The sequence below is a fragment of the Nothoprocta perdicaria genome, unplaced genomic scaffold (genome assembly GCF_003342845.1).
Source record: "Nothoprocta perdicaria isolate Ctin4 unplaced genomic scaffold, notPer1 scaffold_130, whole genome shotgun sequence".
Taxonomy (NCBI): domain Eukaryota; kingdom Metazoa; phylum Chordata; class Aves; order Tinamiformes; family Tinamidae; genus Nothoprocta; species Nothoprocta perdicaria.
In genome coordinates, this window is record NW_020454428.1 from 1,897,854 (window position 1) to 1,921,100 (window position 23,247).

General features: G+C 44.5%; 1 protein-coding gene across 2 annotated transcripts in view; it reads left to right on the forward strand.

Moving 5' to 3' along the window:
* Positions 1-23,247, forward strand: part of APP (amyloid beta precursor protein) — a 147,165-nt gene that overhangs the window by 3,293 nt on the left and 120,625 nt on the right. For both annotated transcript variants that reach the window (XM_026033656.1, XM_026033657.1), the window contains exon 2: positions 22,555-22,684. In XM_026033656.1, the coding sequence (XP_025889441.1) occupies positions 22,555-22,684 (130 nt within the window). The remainder of the gene's footprint in view (positions 1-22,554; positions 22,685-23,247) is intronic.

Here is a 23,247-nt window from a genome sequence, read left to right on the forward strand (position 1 = left end):
GTGTGTTTCTTGCAGAGAAGGCTTAAGGCTCTGTGTATCTCTTCCTTGAGCTTGTCAGCGCTGCCTCTCCTTGTCCCTTGCCAGTGTAGGTGGGTTTTGAAGCCTTGATACAGGAAGGAACAGTGGAGAAGCATTGCAGGGGCAGGAAAGGAGGAACGAGGCTGAGCAGAACCACCTACGTGGTGTGAAGATGTGTGTCACTTGCTGTTGCGGCTCCTATTTTGAGTGGGAGCAGAGTGCAGCACAGGAACTGCTTGGATTTATATTGGGACAGCACATCACACTGTTTAATGAGGCTATGAGCTGCTGATTTGAAGGGAAGATGCTTGAGTGTTACCTTCCAGTTTTTCTGAGTTCAGTTAAACTCTGCTGCCGGAGTAACAAGAAGTGGCTCTGGAAAGAGAATGCACTGCTCCTTTCTGGTATCAATAGTGCGCAGTGTGTGGGGTTTCTTTGTTTTTCCTAAAGCAGGACAGGCTAAACAAAACACTTGTTTATTGAGGATATGCCAACCTAATCTGGTTGCTTTTCTCGTTCAAATGCTTGCAGCAAAATCAAGTTTTTTTGCATTTCAGTGGAACAAGAGAAGTACGATCCAGGTTGGAGCTTACTGCTGAGSCAGGGCCATGATCCGGTCGCGGTGGCCACAGTGCTGATCCCGCTCGTGGAACCACCTCGCGTTGGTGTCGGAGTGATGGCTCCGTGCATGCGGGCGCAAAGGAGCTACAGGGGCTGCCCCATGGCTGCTGCTGCTCTGATGGCTGCTTGGAGCCCAGCCCTGCCATGTGCCATTCCTGGGTGACTTGGCCCTGGAGGAAAGCTTCTTCTCCCAATAGTTGCTCACTGGAGATGAGTTTATGCCATGGAACGTGTTGGGATTGCTGTGCCCAAATAGCCGTTTTTTGTGGTTTGTGCAAAAAACTGTACCCTCCACCCACCCTGCAACCCTGGAGCTGCCTGGAGCTCTGGTTCAGCAAAGTTGTTGTTTAAGGATGGTGGATTTAGGAACCTTTTGTTGTGCTTGGATCAGGCAGCTGCTTATCTTGCTAAACCATTTCCATAAAGTTGGTGTAAAAACTGCCCTTCAGCAAAGGAAGTATTCACATGAATATGCACAGTAGAAAGTTAATTTAGGTGGGTTTGTTTCCCTGTTTAAAAGGGAATGAGGGCTCAGGTAAGAGATCAGTGTACATTTTATTATGCTAGCAATTTTCAGCAGCCACTATGTGCTGAATTGTACCTCTGGTAATTGTACATTATAAAAGCTGCTCGAAGGACTGGAATTTTGTTGTCTGTGCTGAACTGTGTGCAGTGGACTCTAAAAACAGTACACGTTGCAGCAACAAATTCTATCTAGTACAAGGAGGCCTTTTTAAAAAAAATAAATAAATTTGGAGATGCTCATTTCCATTTTTCAGTATGCATGGAGTTGAAGGGAAGGGGAATGTCAACCTGGGAGCCTTCACAGAATTGTGCCCCATAATCAGCAACTGATCCCATCACTATGGGATCTTCAGCTAGTTGCTTAGAATAACTTCTAGCCACAGAGTATTCCTCTAATCCCTTTAGCAGGGATTATGCTCTCTGAAAGAGCGTTGGTTGCCAAGTTTCCTGAACTTGGGTCAGATGTTCACGTTTTTCACCTCCCTCTTTCTTTATCAGGTAGTGTGATGTTCCCTGACTTCTCTTCCTCAAAGGTCTGACCACAGTCAGGTGAAACAAAGTGACAGTCACAAATAGTAATGAGAATTCAGAGGATGAAGCAAATGTGCTGCTTACTGTGGTAGGGACCAGCCTGTGATATTTGCTGGGTGTCCCTACTTGAAGCAGGGGGTTTGGACTACGTGATGTCCAGAGGTGCCTTCCAGTCTCTGCCGTTCTGTGTGAATCCCAGAGTGACTTGTAGGCCGCGTCCAGGGCAACCTGTAACGTGACAGTGATGATGCAGTATTGGACCCCACAGTTGCCTGTATCAAGAGAGTGTTCAAGGGCCCCCTTCCTTTTTGATGGACTGAAAAGGTGATCAAGCCACTGCCTTTTACTTTCCTTGGGTTCCCAACCAGCAACATCTCCAATAATCCTTCTGCTCRGGTCCCCCGAGGCCCGCACCTTCCGGAATTGCACGCACGGGACTGATGGCAGCAGGCTCCTCTCTCTTGTCCTGCCTCTTGTCACAGACTTCATCAAAGCCTTTAAGAAATCTTTAGAACAGCCAGGAATGCTGATGATTGAAAAACAAACACAAAAATAGARGGGAGTTCAGCAGAGATGTGGTAAAATGGTGTTGCTCCCTCTGTGACACCATCTCCCCATTTTAGCTTGGCTTCATCCTGATTAGAATTGCTGTTTTTCTCTGAGCTGCATAATGTCCTCGTTCTGGTTTCTCAAACAAAATAGTCATTGTATTGAAGAAGAAAATGGTTTTAAACCTGCACTGTTCTGCAGCTTTGTTTTTCTCAGTGTAGAATGTATGGCTTTCTATGTGTTTAATGAAATATCATGGAAAACATACAGATTTTTGGCAGCACAAACTGTCCTTAAAGCAAATGGCACTTCAAGCACAATGTGTTTTGATGTATTTTGAGATGGGCGCTGTCGTGCTCAAAAGTTTTGGGGAACAGCATCTTAGCACTTTTTGTCTTGAATTGCTGTGAGGTCCATTGTTTTAATTAAATTTCAGTCTACAAAAATACTTTGACCTCATTTGCTTCAATGAAAACTTAGCCTTTGGAAATGCAGGGTCGGCTACTGTTGGTGTATGTATCCTGCACTTATAGTTTGGAATATTCACAGTGTAACTCCTCTAAGAGTTTTTTAGTTTTAGCCTAGATGACATTCTACATTTCGTGTATAGTTCAGGCTGAGTGACTGATAAAACTTGCAACATATGCTGCAAGATGCTCTCTTCTTTTCCATATTAAGTTTCCCCTTCTTCCCCCCACAGACTTTTTTGTTATATTCCAAAAAGAGAAAAATAAAAAACCCACCAAAATCTCTATATGATGCTGCATTGCTTTTATGATAAATAATCAAAGTCTTTTTAAAATAACATGTTTTTCTTGGGGAGTGCACTTTTGCTTTGAGGCTAAGGAAAAGAGAATGGAATGGAAGAGGATTATCTCTGTAAATATATGTTTAGAAAAATTGTACTGCAGTGCTTAAGGAGGCTGCTGTGCTGCATTTTCCTTACATTAATTTTGAATTTCCCAGATACAAAAGCTCAGGTGAAAGGCTCAGCTTAATCTCCAAGTCAAACTGGCAAAGAATTTGTGCCAGGAGTATAAGATGGTTATGGTTTCTTTTGTCCTCTGAAATACGCAAGTGCGATGGGTTTGTGCTGGCTAGCGCTGCTGCCCCTTGGGTTTGTATTTGAACCAGCAGATAACCATGTAGCACGGGGGCAGGTGGTGGGAGATGTGCTGAAGCGAGGGCCTGAAAGACAAGGCGACGCTGGACATGGCTTGGCCCAGGGCTGTGCTTCGTGCTGGTGTCTCGCTCCCTTCGCCCCAGTCCTGGCCACGTGGAAGCAGCAGGCGCCGCCTGAGAGGGCGGCCGAGTCCTGCGGGCTCTGCAGAGCTGCYGCCTCTGCGGCGCCCCTGGTGTCACGGGAGCAGCGCGGTGTGGTGCTGCGGCTGCCTGCGYCCCTGCTTGTCTCCCCTTGTGTATATAGTGTTGGAATGGGCTTCTGTGTGGTGGCTGCTTTCTTTAAAGGTGCAAACCCCACTGCGTTTTACCTCGTGTGAGATGGACTGGTACAGCTGTGTCCCAATATGCTCGGCATAAGGTGTTAAGATTATTTTAGGTAAAGGAAAATTACCTTAGGTAAAGAAAATTCTGCTATAACAATACAACTGTTAGATTTTGGCCCTTTTCAGGAGCAAGTGCCCATTCTTTTGGAAAGAAATGTCCTGTCTTTCCTCCACTGTTTCAAACTGTGTCAATGCTTTTTGATCCAGCACAAACATATTCCAGTTCCCAAAGAAGTTATCTCGGGTCCTCTTTAACTCCCGCTCTGTGGTGCTCCTGATTCTCTGCTTTTTGACAGTGTGCGTGGGGAACACACGTTTTTAGAAGTAGGTCACTTTCATGGTCCAGCTCCTGTGTAGTGCTGGCTCATGGAGAAGCTTGAGAAGGTTGAGAGCTGGAATAAGGCAGGAACAACAACATTGGATCTGCAACTGGTTAACAGGACTGCAGCCACCACCGTGGCCGCTGGAAAGGGCCTCTGTGGGTGGCTGCCAGGGCAATTCCTGTGTGGCCTGGTGTGCGTGGACATTGAGGCTGCTTCAGGTGTGGGGCTTGGTGGCTTTGCTTTGGTTCTGTGCAAGTGCCYGGGGACTCGGTCCCTTACTGGTCTCTGCTTGGTGAGTCCTGTGGTGTTCTGCGTGTCTTGTGTCATCCCCAGCCACTGTGGGGGATAGCTTCCCCTGTAGCTTCTCTGTGCTCTGTCTCGTGGCTTTCTCCTGTGGCTTTTGACACTTTTTTTTTCTTCTTTCCAATTTCAGCCTTGCTTTGTATTTTGAAATACTTTAAAATCAGAATTATTCATAAGAGATCTGTTAATTTCCCCTCTTGTAATACCTCTGAAGCTTTTTAGTAACAGACAGTGGGCTGGAATGTCTAGATTGATGGTACAGAATTGGTTCATACTCAGAAATCTGTCTTTGCAAGGAGAAGGGAAGATACATTATGCATATGTTTTCAGTTGTCAGTTTTGCAGGCAATCAAGAAACTGTCTTTCTCTCCCTGTTTTAGCTTTGAAGCTGTCAGGAAGGTGATGCTGTCTTTAATTCATAGCGGGGCACTGCCCCCGTATTGCATTGAGGAAATACTRCTGGATTTGGGGACATCCATTTTTTTTCCATGTTTATTGCCATCAGTTTCTAATTCATGCTGTGACGTTATCTTCTGGTTAACAATTATTCCATTAAGATTATTATGTGATACTGTCTCTCTTATCCTCCGAATACCTTATACCCCTTTTAATCAAAAGCCCCACTGATAATCTGTTTTTATAGATATATATTTTCCTTACATGCATATTATTCTACATGGTTGTGGACTAATTCTTACATGTTCATATAATCCTGGAGAAGTTTCTCAATACCTGGTGAACAGCATCATCCTCCTTTTCCCTTGTAAATGTAGCTTAGTCTTTCATAGTTTTAGTGGATTTTTGATTGTCAGAAACCCATTTTTTACTTGAGCAGTATGAGGAGCCCCCTGAGGAGCCCCTTTCCATCAAGAACTGGTACATTAGAAATTTCCAGGTAACAGTTCTTGGATACTTGGATACAAGGATTTTCCTTTAGGTCCTTAAAAACTCTTGGGGGGCCTCTGATAATGTTGAGACAGAAAACGGAGTGTTGGATTTAAGTTCCCAAAAACAAATCCAAACGACTATAATGTCTTGGGGTAAATCCTTGCTAGGGAAGGGGAAAGTATCCTCTTAGCTAAGTAATATCTTTCTGGTATAATATATGAAACACATGTCACAATAGCTGTTATAACACTAGCTTTCTATTTAGTAGGTGGTGACAACCCCCCTTTACTTATATTAACACCTAAAAAAACCTTATTTAAAAAAAAAAAAACTAGAAAGCTTGCAAGGCAACTGCAACAACATGTTTGGGAGCATGGTATTTTCTTCTGTCTGGGTACAGCTATTGAAGCATGATACTGTTACTCTGCTATGATCTGCTATGAAGTAATACAATCTGATGCAATCTTTTTTTCTTGCCAGCATAGTTTCTTTTTCTATAAATATCATTTTAGGTCAGAAAAAAAAATTAACTTTGGCTRTTCTACGGTTTACAAGATGTCTTATTGCAGCTGCTTGAAGAGATAGTGTAATGCTTCAGTAAGACTACAGAACCCTTCTGTAGTCTGGTGAAGTGATACCTGATTTATTTTATTCATGTCTGGAGTCACGTGTGTCTTCCTGARAAATAATAGCTGAACATTTGTAAAATGCTGACTTCTCCACGCACCTCTTAGTCCTTCCACTTGCTCTCTAAAGACAACTCTGTCAAGGAGTTGGGGTCAATACATGGTTTCTTCAGTACRTGCTTTCTGTGTTGCCAGCCTCTTACATTCATTTTCTGGGTTATTCATGAGAGACTTAACATTTTTTGATGCAGTATCAAGACCCTTTAGTAGATTTATATCTTGCATGGACTTCTTGAACTTCTAGGATATGCAAATCTGGGTAAGATTTTGCTGAGTATTTCTTTAGAAACCTGTGAGCTGCTGGAGCGAGCGCTGTGCAAGTTCTCATGCAGCTTGGTGAGTTTTTACATGGCATCCAAGAGGAAAAAACAGTGAAGGATCTTCCAAAAAATACAAATTATGTAAATTATGTTTATGCTTCTAACCAGAGACCGAAGGGAGGTTGGAAAGACTGGTGCTGTTAAAGTTAGATGTATAATTCCATATGAATTATGTTAATTAATATGTTAATATTAATTAGTTAATATAAATAATTAATATGTAAGTAAGCTTAGTATTGTAGAGCAGAGTCCCCYATTCACACCATTCTTGAGCACTTGCTCATTACCTGTGAGCGGACACGCTGGTCACCCGCTGCCTACAATGGATCCATGTTTTCAGGGCTTCAGCAGCAGCAGAGCAGGGCTCTGCAGCAGCGCTACGTTTCRCTCTTGCTGTGTCATTCCCCAACACCAACATTGTTTGCAAGAGCACCAGTAGGTTTGGAGTGTGGGACGAMCCAGAACGGTGCCACTGCTGCCGCAGGCCTCCTGTCCTGGGGCAGATTCACTGTTTCTCAATGTCCTGACTTCCACGTGCTGGCAATTATGTCTATTCCAGCCATTGTGGCTTAAGATACATAGAAAGAAGAGGTGTTCTCCTCTATGAGCTTATGCTTTATATGTAAAATTTACTACAAAGATTAAGCTTTAGAGTTTTATAAAGTTTAAGCTTATACTTAAGCTTTAGAGCTTTATAAGTCAAGATTAGGAGCACTCTGAGAAGAGGAGCTYAGCAGGAACGTTGAGCAGCACTGGTATGTGAGGCTGCTGCTGCAGGAATTGRTTTGGTTTCCTCCCTCCCCCTCTTCTGTGCTCTGCCAGAGATCAGCGTGTGGCTGTTGCTGCGGGGAGGAGGCGCGGGGAGCCGAGCTGGCCCAGAGCTAAGCCCTGCACAGAGGCTGGCCTCTCCCCGAGGCAGCTCCCCGAAGGGCAGGTGAGCAGCAGTGTAGGCTCTAGAGGGTGGAAGCCAAACAGGCCCTTCCCTTTCCGTGACCACTGGCCGGTGCTGGCTGTGCTGTGCTGTCGGTACCAGCTGTGCAGGAGGAGCTTTCTGGATGTTTCTCAGAGCAGTAATGCAGTGCTCTGCCTCCTGTTTCTGTGCATTTCTGGAAGAGCAGGTCCAGTTTTTTCCTTCCTATATTTTAGGCTTTCTTCAGCAAGTTTTCTTTGGCAGTAGACAGAATGAACAATTTAAATGGGAAAATATTTTTTGATGTAATTGGAGCTAGAAGATGGGTGTTAAATCAAGCCTACAGGGAGAAACAGGTCACATTTTAATCAGAGGTGCAAATGTGGCTCCATAATCTAATTTAGGGCAGCAACAGCATGAGGAGTGGAAAGTAATAGGTTCAAAATACTAAAATGTGTGCAAACAGAGAGGAAAGTGAAGATGAAGGACAAAGCTGGTATTTTTAGACAGCATGTGATGGCAGTAGGGAGGGCAGAGGAGAACTGACAGATGCATGAAAGGTTGAGAAATTGGATGTAATGCAGCCCTATTCTTTTAGGGGCATCTAATCTCCTGAAATCTGAGTTTCTTAGATCAGTTGTTAAACACTCTTTCCATGCCAGCCGTACAGCGCTTTAGAAAAAGTTGTGGCTCCTCCAGCAAAGGGTACAGTCTGAACGCATCTCTTGAATACCTGAGGAGTTGCTCTCATCACATTTTACCATGCGAAGAGTAGCTAAGTGGCCTGTTGAAGGTCCTGCGCTGAGTCTGTAGCCGTAGGAGGGATTCAGCTGAGCCCATGCGGTCCCACGTTGCCTCAGCAGTCGGTCCCCCTCTTAGTGCTTGACAGCAGGATGAAATTGCTGTTCACAAGCAATAAAAGACAAAAGAATCATTGATTAGTACACAATAATTATTGCTTCTGAACACGGAGACAAACTAATTTCACTAGATGCCACATACTAAAATTGAGTGAGAATKTAAGTAAGTATCGGGGCTAACTTGGTAAGAGAAATCTTATCTAGAAAATCATGCTGTAAGGAAAGCAGTGGCAGCTGCTGTGCTGGATGTGTGATGGATTGGATGAACTGCTAGCTGGGAATGTCAGGTGATCTGGTAAATTGTCTGCACCCTCTTTTATTATATATCTTGAGTAAATGCTAATCAAGAGAAAGGAAAGCTAGGCTGGAGTATGGAAAAGTGTGTTGGTGTCTGCAGCTGAGCTCCACAGTGCTTATTTGCCAGCTTGAAAGACCTGGTTTATTTGGTGCTTATGCCTGGCTAGAATTAAGGGACCCGATGGCTGCAAATTTTGCTGCTGCCCTGGCTCCTGCCTGGATTTCCTGGCTGGAGATTCACAGATTCACAGAATATTTAAGGTTGGAAGGGACCTCTACAGATCATCTAGTCCAACCYTCCTGCTCAAGCAGGCACACCTACAGCATGTGGCACAGGGTGGCATCCAGGYGGGTTTTGAAGACCTCCAGAGTAGGAGACTCCACAACCTCCCTGGGCAGCCTGTTCCACTGCTCYGTCACCCTCACAGKAAAGAAGTTSCTCCTCACCTGGAGACGGAACTTCTTGTGCTYCAGCTTGTGGCCATTACCCCTCGTCCTRTCGCTGGCCACCAGTGARAACAGCTTGTCCCCTTCCTCCCTGCATTCTCCCTTCCTGAACTTATACATATTAATCAKATCCCCTCTGAGCCKTCTCTTCTCCAGAGAAAACAGGCCCAGCTCACTCAGCCTCTCYTCATACGAGAGATGTTCCATTCCCTTAATCATCCTGGTTGCCCTTCTCTGGACCCTCTCCAGAAGCTCCACATCCCTCTTATACWGGGGAGCCCAGAACTGCACACAGTACTCCAGGTGCGGCCTCACCAGAGCTGAGKAGAGGGGCAGAATGCGGGAGGAGCAACTGGCTGCCTGGCGCTGGCYGTGAGCTTGGGCACCCTGCGCCTGTGCCTATGAGCATCCCTCGTGAGCGCTGCTTTCCTGGCTTAGGAGGCCTCTCCTGTTCATGTTGAGTCAGTTAAATCCCTGTCCTAAGTGTAATGCGGCAGTGGCTTTGGGATCTGCAAGGTAGTGGGAGATACTAATTCCTCACTTAGGAATTAATTGAGGCCTTATTGAAGTATTTCTTATAGAAGTCCTGAGCCCTCTCACTGGCGTTAGAGGGTCACCGTGACAGTTGCCATGTGCCTGCACCAACAGGTTGATACAGAACTCACTGGAACAGCAGTTGGCTGCAGGGCTCTTGGAAGCTTGTGTGAATCCTCTTGCGTGCTGGGTTGCTTAGAGTTCAGTTCCGCAGAACGTCTCACTTCCACGTGCAGATCAATTAAAGCTTATCGCTGAAGAAGTTAAAACTGTTAATGCAGAGCACAGTAATAAAGTGGATTACATGATAACATAATCTCAAAGATAAAAGCATGTAAAGCTTTGATCTACTTTTTATTATGATTTCTGAAGGCTATAGGAGTTTAGGTCCAGCTCTGCAAGGCCAGGGATAGTTGTGTGTCCTGTGATAGGCCAAAGCAGCCAAAGCGACGTGGATTGTTAAGGATTCTCTTTCTCGTTTCTTTCTTGTCAGTTGAGAATCCTTTCCATCAAGAAGTACTTGATGGGAATGGCCAAACTTWTTTATTTATTTATTTATCTATTTACTTCATTCCAATTCAGTAGGAGAACAGGTGTCAAAGATGCATTTTAATTTTAGAATATTTGCCACTCTTACTGTGATAAGAAAGTGAAAGGAGAAATGAGTAGGTGATTATCATACCTCCGATGTTAAAGTTTTYCTTGATCTGGAGGAATTGGCAGGTTTGAGGCACAGGCACAGAAATATGATTTAATCCAGTCAAGATTGCCTGGAGTCAAGATTGCCTCAGTGCCTTTCAAAATGACTCCAAAAGTATCTGCTGCAAAAGTGTAGCAGTTAATAGAAAAAGTGTGTTTTTCTACTTGGCTATAATTCAGGCCATTAGTCTATAAAATATGTTTTTAATGCACATTTCTGATGCTAAAGTTTGTTTATTGCTAAAACCTGAGCCTAGTGAAACTTCTGCAGCCTTTCTTAAAGTCCTTTTCTCGCCATTCTTCTCCTGAGGCCTTTGCTGGGCTTCCCTGCGCAGCGCAGCTTGTGCTTGCGATGGTTTGGGCCTCCTTAGCTGGTCCTGAGCAGCACCCTTAGGCTGAGCAGTAAGAGTCGCCTCCAGCAGCTCGTTAGCCGGGGAGTTGTTGTGCTCCAAACAGGCAGCCCCAGCAGACTGGCGCAGCACCCGCGGTGAGGCGCCGTGCTGCGCAGGAGCTTCCTCTCTGGGCATCCACAGTGTCTCTGTTAGCTCCAAAATGGGCAACACTAATTCTGCATCATATTAAAACACTTTTTTTTTCCTCCTGGCAGTAAGAGTATAAGGGAACGGCGGATTTTAATACACTGTTTGCTCTTTGAAAGTTATTTATTTATTTGCCCTTTAGGGTTCTATTAGAAGAAACTATTTTTAATTGGTGCAAAAAAGGAAGTGATTCCCAGCATAGACTTAAATGTCTCCTTAGGCAGAGAAGGAGCTGACACTGCACAGAAAACCTGCTCTCTAAATTGTTTTGCTTAAGTAGTATTAAATCAAAGTCATGTTTTTCTTTTACTATTTATGTTGCCATAGTATTAGCTCATCATATCTTAAAAAACAATAGTGACACATTAATACGGCAACCTGCTAGGAAATTGGCAGACTTGGTGCCAGTGGTTGGGATGGCAGAACTTCAGGTCTGAAGACCAAGCCTCATTAACACAGCAGAGGGGGGTCATGGTCGTGTCTTTGCATCTCTTTGGAGACTGCATCTCATAGGGAGGCACAAGCTTCAAGGGAAATGAAATGCCGTTGCAAACCACATTCTTTTCTCCTTCAAGGGCAAAGTGCTGCACAGGTTTAARACATGGAAAGCTCAGATGGCATGACATTGATGGTGATCTCTCAAATGGCAGATGTCTTATCACTGCTCCCAATGCCCCAAAAAAACATATATGTATGCAGACACTCAAAGAGGTTACTGTGTTRTATTTTAGGACAGCCTCTCAGAACTAGCATAGTTCTTAAATTTTAGATTTAGATTTTACCTGATAGAGCTGGTCACAGGGTATAGTAATCAGAGCTAGGCAGGTAGCTGTGTCACTATTAGGGATCTTCTGCTGTTAGTCATTTTAAATAGACTTCATGTTTTCACTTCATGTTGAAAGCTTGGTTCATGCAGTACGTGGCTGACCTGAAAATTTGTAGTGGGATTTACCRTTAGATACTATGACCAGGTCCACTTGAGGTGGATTCTGTTTCACTTATGCAGTATTTTGGACTGGAAACTGGCTGCAGGATTGCAGTCCTTCCTATTCTTGCTTTTGAAATTTAATGTTGTCACATCTCAGAAGAATCATACTTGGACTTCAGGCTTATTCCGATGTTCTTTTTGCCCTCTGTTACCTCCAAGCATTTAAATGGGCAAGTTCTGACTGCAGGAAAGTAAGGCCTAACGTGTGCTTGTCAAAGTTGTGTTGGACATGGTATGATTTAGTTACATTGCAAGGAATGCAATRCTTAGTTAGGCTTTTCTAAGGATTAGCACTGCTTTGGCCGCCTGAGTGTGGAAACAGTTTGAAATGCTTCTGGTTTCTGTATTTGCCAACCACCTGAAACCTCTTAGGGCTGATTTTTGGTATGAAAAAACCCAAACCTGCTTTCCCTGTTCATCTAGCTTTGTTTGAATTGATGGAATTGATTCTTCTTTAAAGAAGTCAGTGCTGGGTTCCCACCGGCTTCAGTGGAACATGCAACACGAGGCATCAATAAAAACGTTCTGCCATCTGTGTGGGAACSCACGAGACGGTGTCCTTGTTCCTCGTTGCAGCGGATGGAGGCCCAAGGCAGCCTGCTCCTCGGCTTGCACGTCTCCAGCTTGCTTTTGTTAGGTGGGTGGGCACAGAAACACAACCCAAAGACTGGGAATTTTAATACCAGCCTAGAATCTGTGCTCGTATTAAGGATAGCAAYTTTATGCAGGTTTGTGAAGGGCTTCTGCCCGAACATTTCCCTTTGTCACAAGAAGCAGGCTCCTCAGCGTTTTTTTAAATGTATTTTATTTAGACATAAATGAATGATTTAAAAAAAAAAAAGCTTCCAACCTGTGGTCCCTGGCCTTGCTTGTGCTGTGTGAACAGCTTCAAGGCCAGGAGCAATGGAGCTTGCAGTGAACATGCAGTGGTGGCAGGTGGCTTTCAGGAGGAGGCAAGTCCGTGTCCCATGTTCTAGCTGCAGTAAAAMCAGCAAAGCCACATGGGTACTGCTGAGTTACTGAAATAACACATGGCTTTCTGTTGCATGGGTTTGCAGGGTGCGGAAAGGGTGAAGGATCTAGGAGTTTTGCTACTGAAGAGCACAAACTGAGCATTTGCAGCTGAATTACAGGAGCCTGGAGGACACTGCATGTCCATCTGTGCCAGTGTCCTGGCCAGCTGCCACAGATGTGCTGTGTGTGCCTGCATGTGAACATATATATGTGTGTGTATGATGTATCTAAAGCGGAGAATTTGATTTAAAAGTTTCTCAATGTACTGAAAAGAGCAGGAAGCAGTAGCTAATGCAGTTCCTGATGAATATTAAGCTGGTGCAAATTAGACACTTGCAACATAAGGTACGGTGAACTTCTTGACAGTGGGAACTGAAGATTTGCGGCTGCCACGATCTAGTGCAAGTGCATGAGCACTTAGCATCAGGATTTCCATGTGCTCCAGTTACAGTGTTAAGCAAACAAGACAATTAGCCTTTAAACTGATGCTGGGCTTTGTGGCAGGATCATTTTGGAGAACATAGSGGGAGAACTGCTCATTAGGCATCTGCCCTCCAGAGCTTCAGCTCTTTCTCACTCCTGAAGCTACTACTAAGATATAAGGGGAAAAAGGTATCTTAAATGCGGAATATACTTCTTTTTTTTAATGAGAGCTTATTTTTGCTTTAATCTTATAGTAAGGTGATTTTTAACTATATGAATATATCCTTTAAAGGAGAAAAAAAGTTCTCTTTTAGAAGGGGAGGAGAGACTGAGTGAGTTGGGCCTGTTTCCTCTGGAGAAGAGAAGGCTGAGAGGGATGTGATCAATATGTGTAAGTACCTGAAGGGAGAATGTAGGGAGGAAGGGGCCAAGCGCTTGTCSGTGGTGGCCARTGATAGGACAAGGGGCAATGGGTGCAAGTTGAAACACAGGCAGTTCCATCTCCATGTGAGGAAGAAYTTCTTCMCTGTGAGGGTGACAGAGCCCTGGCACAGGCTGCCCAGGGAGGTTGYRGAGTCTCCTTCTCTGGAGGTCTTCCAAAACCTGCCTGTGAGCAGGAGAGTTGGACTAGATGATCTCCAGAGGTTCCTTCCAACCTCAACCATTCTGTGAAAGCCAATATCTGAAATTGTACTTGCTCTTTGTATGACAGTGAAGTGCTTTATAACAGCAGAATGGAGGTGGGGACGAAATGGTTCTTTTGGGCAGCGTGTTCCTCAGACTTTCTCTGCGTTGCTGCCGAGCGTGCCCTGCATGTGGGGGCTGCAGGACGGAGCAGAGCCCCTGGTCTGGAGCTAGAGTGGGGCAGACATGACTTTGCATTCTGGATACTCGGTCTGAAGCTGATTTCATTAAAAGGGAAACCGCAGCCTCATGCCCTCTTGGGGTATTCAGAAAAGTGAATCCAGGCTCTTAGATTAATAAATTACCCTTTGGCGACTTCCGCAGTCAACTCAAGAATGCATAAATTAATTAGATTATTAAGAAAGAGTTCCCAGGCCTGTTAYTTTTTGACAGTTCTTGCATGGCCCCGAGGAGAACTTTGACATAAAGTAGGTCATTTCACAAGCAATGGAATTTGGAATAGATGAATAAAGAGCAATTTTTTTCAAGTATATTTTCATATATTTTCTGCTGACATTTAGTTATGTTCTGTGATCTACTCACCGAACATAACTGGATCCCAACTGTCACACATTTTTTCACTGACAGAAGTGGGGACATGGGATTTGTTTAGATGAAGCTTGTGAAAACAAATTAGGGAGATAACTGATTGTCCTGCCCGCCTTCATGGAGCGACACAGGCCTGCAGGCCACCCTTAGAAAGGGGACAGGGCGGGTGAAATCTTCCCCTGAGCCTGACGGAGGAGACTTCTTGGCTGGTTGTGCCCTCCCGGGAAGACTGCTGTGACTCCTGTGGAGAGCAGAGGCAACCGTGATCGTGTCACTTGGGGAAACAGATGTGCTRTTAAGTTGATTAGCTGTTCCTCTGGCTTAATTTTACTCCTGCAGAAACTTGGATCTAAAAGAAAATGAGGAGGTTRTTGATCACTTCGGGTGCTGCTGCAGAGCAGCAGGCAGAGGCAGTCTCCTCACCTGAGCATCTACTAGAGTAGGTCCATGAATGGTCTGACCATGGCCTGGCAAAGCTGCCCTTGCTCTCCCTGCTGGTGTAAAGAGCTGCTGCTGAYGGAGAAACAGGAGTGTCCCTGGGGCCTTTATACCCTGCTTTGCTGAAGGTGGGAAGCAGGCAGCTTAGAGAGACCATGTGATAGAGCCTTGTTTACTCTGAGGTTTGTAGTGTGGGCACCTGGGTGCCCTGTGCAGTTATCCAAGAGAGACTCTGGAGACCTCGTGTGGTAAGTAGAGTTGCCTGGCAGGGCTCGCTGAGGCTTTTGGTTTGGTTTTCTTACTGCATGCARACATAGTTGGGTTATAAAGCAAAGGGCTTGAATGGCAGCAAAGGGGTATGGAAGTTGGCCACGCGGCCTTGTTTAGGCGTCCGGGGGGGGCCCTGGCTTTGCCCTGTGTGTGGAGGAAGCCTGTGTGGGAACCTGCAGGCAAGTCTGTTTGTGTGGAGCCCCGCRTGGGAGCTGATGGTGAACGGACTGTCTCAAGTCTGGCAGATTTTGAATGCTTAAAATGAGGAGTGCTTGTATGCTTACAGGGAAATAGAAATCTTCCAGAATARAAATTCCAGGTAAAAGTGCATTAGGGATTTTTTTTTCCCTTAAGAGATTATGTACACAGGAGAAAGTCATGTTTCTACCACTCTCAGTAACAAAAGCACCTGGAAAGCTATACTGGAAATCTGTATTTGTGTGTGTATATACACACACACACRCGCACACACAGCTCAGAGGGAAAAGCGGTGGATTCATGTTCTCATGACCAGGACCGGAATAGCTGAAATACCCTCCACCCACCCCAACCCACGCTTCTTGACGGATAATGCCCAGGAGGTTGATCATCTCCTCCCAYGCATCATGTGTTTTTTCTTTTTTTCTTTTTTTTTCTATTTTTTCTTTTTTCTTTTTCTTTCTTTTCCTTTTTTCTTTTTTTTTTCTCTTTGTTTGCTTTGTTTTTTTTCCTTTTCCAGGGGATAAGCTCAGTAATTAAGGTTTCCTTATGGAAAACCTTAATTAAGGGGGGAAAAAAAAGCTAAGGAAAATGCTTTCCTTAAAGCATTAAATACATGCTGGCTTTGCATGCTTGGGGAAAAAATGGAGAGATTTCAAAGATGCTTAAGAGGTGAGTATAGAAGGACTTACCTTTTGGGTCAAAGGGCACAGAGTGAGGAGACAAATAGAAAATAAGACCTAACAGACACCGTGACRAGGAGATTGGTGAGGTGAGAGTGGGAGTGAGAGGCCAAGATAATGGATGAGCTCGAGGTCAGGATGCAGCTCGCTATGTAATAGAGAAAGAGCTGAGATGCTGGGAGGGAGGTGGAGATTGTTGGATGGTTCTACAGAAATCKCTTTGAGTGGTGTAGGACACTAGTACATGGGGTTGAGGTTTGACACAGGTAGCAAGAGAGACTGCAGCCTTAAAAACTTGAAGGAAAGTAGGGATGAATACAGGGTGATAGGACTGAAGATAACAGGCTTTCAGTCTTTGTAAAGTTGTCCTCAGAATAAGGTTCAAAGTAATGCCTTGACTAGCCAGGGCATTGTCAAACCATCGACTATGGTTTGGTTGCTTCTCTTTCCTTTTAACTGATGGGTCAAAAGGGTTCTGTATTTTCAAAGAGCAGTCTGAAACTCATGTGTCTTTCTGCAATGTTATGCTGATTAAATTGCAGAAGCAGATGAGACACTCCTGGAGTTGCAGTCCAGAGGCAGAGATGTTCCTTCTTATTCAGCTTGTTCTCTCTCAAGGTTGCCCATTACCACCTGTGACCACAATCCATTTGTAATTCCTTCTCTGGAGGTCTTCAAAACCCGCCTGGATGCCGCCCTGTGCCACATGCTGTRGGTGTCCCTGCTTGAGCAGGAAGGTTGGACTAGATGATCTGTAGAGGTCCCTTCCAACCTTGAATGTTCTGTGATTCTGTGAATTGGTCCAGTGCAGCTGGGTGCTGAGTTTATTCACATTCATTACTTATTTCCCATCATAATAGTCCTGTAGCAAGTTGGGTACCTGGGGCTTGGCAGAAACGCAGAGGTGCTGATGTTGTCTTGCAGAAAGGCGCTGCACTCGGATGGTGCAGATCTTGGCCAGCTGGCTGCAGGAGCACTGCCTGGAGCAGAGCGGCAAGTGGGTTTTATGGCACGTTTACTGGGTAAACACASAAATACCTTAATGTTTGCAGTGCTAAGTTGAGTGTAACCATTTTGCTTTGGCTCAGCAATGAGGAGWTCCCTGTTAGTATTTCATAACTGAGGATAGGGACAACTGAAGAACTACACTTTTTCTACATGATATTTCTTGGAGGAAATACAGAAAAGCCTGGATTATTGCGTYGCTGTGAAATGAGCAAGTGGGGCAYGGTATGGTTCATTTCTTGTGAAACACAACAGCTGCTATCTGCAGATTTTAGACCTCAGGGGACTGTGCGCAGCAGTCAAGTTGAGCACGCACAGCGTGCTCTTTGTGTCAGTGTGTTAAAGCCTTTCCAGAGCTCAGATGCCTCCTGCCCCTCTGTGGCTGGCGGTTGAGCACGCGGGTCATGCCGGGCTCGTCCCTGAGCCACGCGAGATGATGGCCACAGAGCAGAGGTGCCCCCGTGCTGCCCAGCTTTAGGCTTGCGTGAATSTGGTGGCACTTGCTAAGCCCGCAGCCTGATCACGAGTTACGGTTACAGAAGATGAACTTGCATGAAAAACTACTGAATAGGCAAAAARGTAAAGGAGTGGCTGGAGTAGGAGGATTATTCTTTTATGTTATTTTTCTATCATCAATCTTGTACTTTAGTTCTTAATATAGTTATTTCTACTTGTCTGCCTAAGGCATCTTTCAGACGTGATGCCAACTCATGAATAGTTACCAGATTTGGGGCAAATTAATTGCAGGGCGTGATTTAGAGACACTTTAGCGTATTGTAGTGCGGTGAACTTGCAGAGGAGACTGAGAAATCTCTCCCTTTCTCTATTTTAAAATGTTTAGTGAAAGTGTCTAAGTTGCACTTTTATTTTTTACATTTTGTGTTAATGGGCAACACTACTGTTTATTTTCCAAAGACTATGTGTGTTTTGCTTTTAGAATATACAGGAAGAGATGTTGAAGCAGAAAAAAAAAAAAAGTGAGTATATAAAACTTTGCAGTGCCATCATTATATGTTTTGGGGGATTACTGATAAAGATTTATTCATATTTTACCTGTATAATGAAAAAATGCAGAGGTAAATTGAAGTAACTCCATTAAATTTGTAATCACCATCATCTTTATTAAGGTTAACCCTGTAAATTGTTTTCAGAAAATTGATTTGAACAATATGATAAAAGGAACAGAGATCTGAATGGACAGAATTATTCAAGAAAAGGAGGGAAGTGAATACTGCCAAGAGAAAGATACTGTGCCTTTGAGTGGAAATGTCTTTTATGACTATTTCATATAATTATCCTTAATTATTCCTCCAAATTGCACCAAGATATACAGAACACATTGTCTTCCATCAGCATAAATGACTTGGTGAGGAAATTTTCAATCAATCCTTGATATATTTTATTATGGTTATGCAAGCAGGATGCACTTTTGTTGCAGTTAATGGAGTGTGTGTCCAGAGTGGTCATCCCGTACRCACAGGCACCTAGCACAGTCCATAGCATTTCCTCGCTTCCAGGTCTCACTGCGATGCCTCAACAGGAGTGTCCTTATTATGGAAAGAGTCCATTAWAAGGGCGAGCTCGGTGGTGGTGGCGGCACCGCTGCCAGGCGCTCTGCAGGTTGCTGGGCTGCTCAGGCCCCCGTCGCCCCCAGGCTCCCCGCTCGGCCGCCCAGCACTGGCGCTCGTGCTGGACCAGCCTGGCAGATGGATGGGGAGCTCCCCTGGGCTCCCAGCCGTGAGGGGATTAGAGCCTGTGCTGAGCGCGGCCGCCTTGCTGGGCGCCGGTCCTGCTGCGTCTYCCCTCCCAGCTCTTTCCATCTTAGCCGAGTGCCTCCAGATTGCCTCAGTCCTTCTCCAAATGGATCCAGCTCTGTGTGAGCAGCCCGTGCTCCTGYGCCCGGGGACCCAGAAGGAACCGTGTTCCAGCGGGCATGCACGGCCCCTATTACGGATCGTCGCACCTCGCTCCATCCTGTGCCCTGGCGCGTCACCATGGGGCGGCCTCCCTCTCGCCGCTGGCACCTGCRCCTCGGCTTCTGTGTTTCAGTGATAGATCCCTGCACCACTCACCTTTGTATGAATAAAACYAGCAGCACGAGCATTCGTGAAGATGGTATTAAATTTTGACTCAAAGGCTTTTGTACTTTGTTGCTTAAGGTCAATACATAAGGAAATCTGCACATGAAGATTGAATTAACTAATAGTCTTATAAGTTATGTTTTGATCAAAACTTATTTTTTTAGATAATATAGATTTTTATTTCTTCCCATACTTTTCCCTTTAATGCATTAAATCAAATACTCTGCAACAAGTTATGATAAAGTTGAAATTTTAGATTTCCTGTAATTTTTCTAAAGCAACTCCTTTTCACTTTCCAGAAGGAACAATGGTCCATTAGGGATGCTATAAATAAATATGATTTTCATCTTTCTGTGCCACTAAGTAGGTTTCACTTCAATTCAGAGCAAGCATCTTATGCAAGGCTAGTTAAAGGCCTTTTTTTTTTTTTTTTCAGTGCATACACATTACTGGCATTAAGCTATTGATAATGAAATTCAAAGCCTGTTTTCTTTTGTGAAGGGTGGACAAGGCTTTGTGTGAGCTGTCAGATGACATTAAGAATTTAGTAGCTGATGTAGAAACAGAAGAACAGGCTTCTTTGTCTGTCTATTTTCCTGTGTGCTTCTGACACGTTCTGTTAACTGCTTTAAAGTTTGGTTCGCACCAACCAAGAGTTTAAAAGGTGGTTTTGTGAAATAGTGGAACTAAAATAGTATCTTTTTCTTCAATGTTTTGGTAAGGGCCTACAGTAATATTTCATTCCTACAAATAGGAAATTCATCTCAGGAAAGCATCTCAGTCTTTCAGTCCCGAATAAGAGTCCTGTTCTGCGTTGTTTTGGTGTAYGCATCTGTTCTTGTGAAAGCCTAAATTATTTTGAGGCTTTTCTTGATTTCTCTTTTCTTTTTCACGTTCTAGTCAATCCATTTGAACCCTTTTTAGTCACTTTTATTTCCGATCTTTGTTGCTTCTGAGYGTGACAAGCAAGACTTACCCTATTCTGCTGCTAAATACTGTAAATGACAGTGTGTGGTACATYGAGCTCGTGGTGCTTGGTAACACCTACTATAACATAACACCTTGGTTGTTCAGTCTGATGCCTATGGGACCATAAACTGGGCAGAAAGCAGAGCGACTGTGCTAAGCCTAGTATGTAAAGAAACTCAAATCTTTCTGCTGTATCTTGTGTGTTAGTTCTTGAAGCAACTGTGGTGCTTTGCTGTGTAGTGTAATATTTACCCAGCAGTTGAGGTGTGAAATTTCCCACCATGGTGGAATCCTAATCCGCTTTGGCAGCGCTGTAACAAGCACCAGGAGCGTGAGCATGTGCAGACCTGTTTTGTGACGCCGTGGGGACCTGAGGGGAACGATAATGAGATTGAAGAGGAAAGGGGAGCTCTCATTCAATTTACAACCTTGTTGTTTCGATCCAGAATTCAAACGTGGATGGTGTGGAGGGAGCAAGAATCCTGCTGCACTTGCTCTCTGGTACTTGCAAGTACCACAGAAATGTTGGTATGTTTGTAGTACAGGCAATGACCCATCAGCCCTGATCAGGTGCTGCAGAGTAAACAAATAAACAGAGCAAAGTTATTACCTCCTGAATCTAGGAAAAACTGCTAACTGATCCAGCTAGCTTGGTTAGCACAGAAAATGGCATGTGAAGCCTCTCTGCATTGCATGCTAGCACGGTCCACTGTAATGGCTTGAGGGTGTTGTCTAAACCGGCAGGAAAATTCAGGTGGCTTCTGTTTTCTAAGTGCTTATGTGGAACAAGAAGTTTTCGATTACAAAATAAYAGGGTTGATGTTCAATGTCATTAGCATAAGTGCAGCTTTTTAAGTGGAGTAAATATTTCTTTCCCCTACTAGTGTTTTTCTTAGCGTTKTTACTCTCTCGGGCTTTGACGCAGGTTAAGCTGTTCGTCAGTCTAGTTGGCATTGCAAATCTCTCCCCATCTTGTCCCTTCCTGAAGGTGAGCGGTTCTGCCCTTGCGTCTCCACTGATGCTTCGCTCCCTTTCTGCTGTAAGTAATTGCGTGGACCCAGACATTCAGAGATGACTGATTTTAGAAAGGCTGCTCTGTTCTACTGTCTGTTTAAGTCGGAAATTTCTGCTTGAGCTTTAATCAAAGAGCCTGCTGGCTTTTTTTTTTTCCACAGTTGCATTTTGGAGTGCCGGGGGAATTGGCACTGGGTTTCTGTGTGCTCCCGAGATRCGTGGTATCCCTCTGAGAGGGGTAGAAAGGTTCTTCCAAGCACTGATTTGGGGCTTCTGGATCTCATCCAGCCTTGACCCAGCTTTCTCTAACAGGCTTTATATCCCGCTTCTGTGRGATGCGTTTGATCCATCTCCAGCAGCTTGCTTTTCCTCAGGGTTTGTTTCTGCTTTTCCCGTGGCAAGTATGAGTGAACTAGCTAGACAGTCTCCCTGAATCCTCAGATGGGAYGTTGTGCAGACATTGGTAAGGATGACTTGAGGACGGGTAAAAGGAGGCTGGTCCGCTTCAAGTTTGAGCTTAGGAGCCAAGTGATGGGGCAGTAAGCGGAGACGCGGGTTATGCTGGCGAGTGGYGCAGCACAGTGGGGAGCCAGGAGCCACATGCATGCGCGGGGCCAGCTTCTCCTCGGCTCCACACCAAGCTCCCGTCTGTTCGGGAGCATGTCTTCCTATTTGGCGGCATCCAAAGGGAACCCGGTTTGCGTGCTCTGAAACCACCCTGTGAGCTGAGGCACCGTGTGAGGGAACGCACCCTACGTAATGGTCATGTAGAGGCACCCACGTCAGGCGGCTGGGGGGGAGGCTGCAGAAAAGGGCTGCAGAGAAGGTCAGTGTCTGAGAAGAGTCCCCTGGCAAGGGAGAGCAGCAATAGGGCCGTTACTAACAGCAGAGAAGGGGAGGTGAGTATATCTGAGACCCAGGGGAGGGAGATAAAAAGCCAAATACGTAGGTTGATCAAATAGGCTGCCATCAAGTGAGTCATCCAGCTTGGGATGGGGGGTGGTTAATGAATGCCGACTTGTAGGAGTGTGCTGCAGTATTAGGAGCAGACTGGATTTGAGTCAGTTTGGGAAAGCTGGAAAGAAGGAAGCGTTAGTGATGTAAACCTAAATATGAATAAGTGGTTTAACAGACTGTGCAGACTGCGCTGGGGAAGAACGTGATGSAGGTTAACATGACTAAGAGAAGCATAAAGGTGTGCTGTGGGTTTCAGATGAATCAAGATTAGGTTCAATATAGAAAGTTTTGCAAGGAGAGTGATTTTCCTTGCAGTGGCAAGGCATGGAAGAGAAGGGAGTCTATTAGCAAATCATGAAGTTCTTGTCTAGGTGGTCTTTAGGCTAAGAATATAATCTGGCCTAGTATTGGTATGTTCAGCTCAAGTGGAGTTGGCCATGTATGACTGTGTTTGAAAAGAGCCATGACAGCCAGTTGTTGAAGCCATCACGTTTTGAGTTGACTGCTGCATTTCTTTATTGATGTACAAAGGCACCAGCTTTTCAGGTAGGGGCAAATATTTTTACTGTGAAATAAGTAGATACATAACATACAACRGAAGAAGGAAGAGATGCCTGCTTGAACACTATTTTGTGATGTCCACGTGACCTACACATGTAACAATATTAAATGACTCRGGGAGCATGCCTGGGGATAACATTTTTCTTATTTATATTTCAATTCTAGGTTTACCCTGAATTGCAAATCACCAATGTTGTTGAAGCCAACCAGCCAGTTACAATCCAGAACTGGTGCAAGAGGGGATGGAAGCAGTGCAACGGTCACCCTCATATCGTGGTTCCCTACAGGTGTCTGGGTGAGTGATACAGAGTGCTTTGATCTGCTATCTTTGCTTCTCCTCTTGGAGCCCTTAGCCTCTTTTTGAAGGGGGGGGGGGGGAAAAGTGTAGTTCTCTCCTATCTTTGTGTGACTTTTTTTCTCTGAGATGAGTTTTGTCCATTTTGTTCATCATTTAGAAGTGCGTGAACCTCRATAGCAAATATTCTAGCTGCCTGTCTGATACCGTTTTCACAAGTGATTGCACAGCAGGCTAGTGCATGCTCCCCARTTTTTGTCATTCTCATCTCTTCTATTTCTGTATAGACTTATGCATGTTCTCAATTTATAGTTCTTTTGAAATATCCATCTTTCCCTAGATGTAAGCCATTTTTCTCATTGTTTTCATGGCTAGTTCTTCATATTTTATTGTGGAAGCCAGTAGGAGCCTTTTTTCCTTTTTTAAAAACTTAAGTTTTGTTTTTTTGGAAGCAAGCAAAAGCAATATTTTTATTTTATTTTATTTTATTTTATTTTATTTTATTTTATTTTATTTTATTTTATTTTATTTTATTTTATTTTATTTTATTTTATTTTATTTTA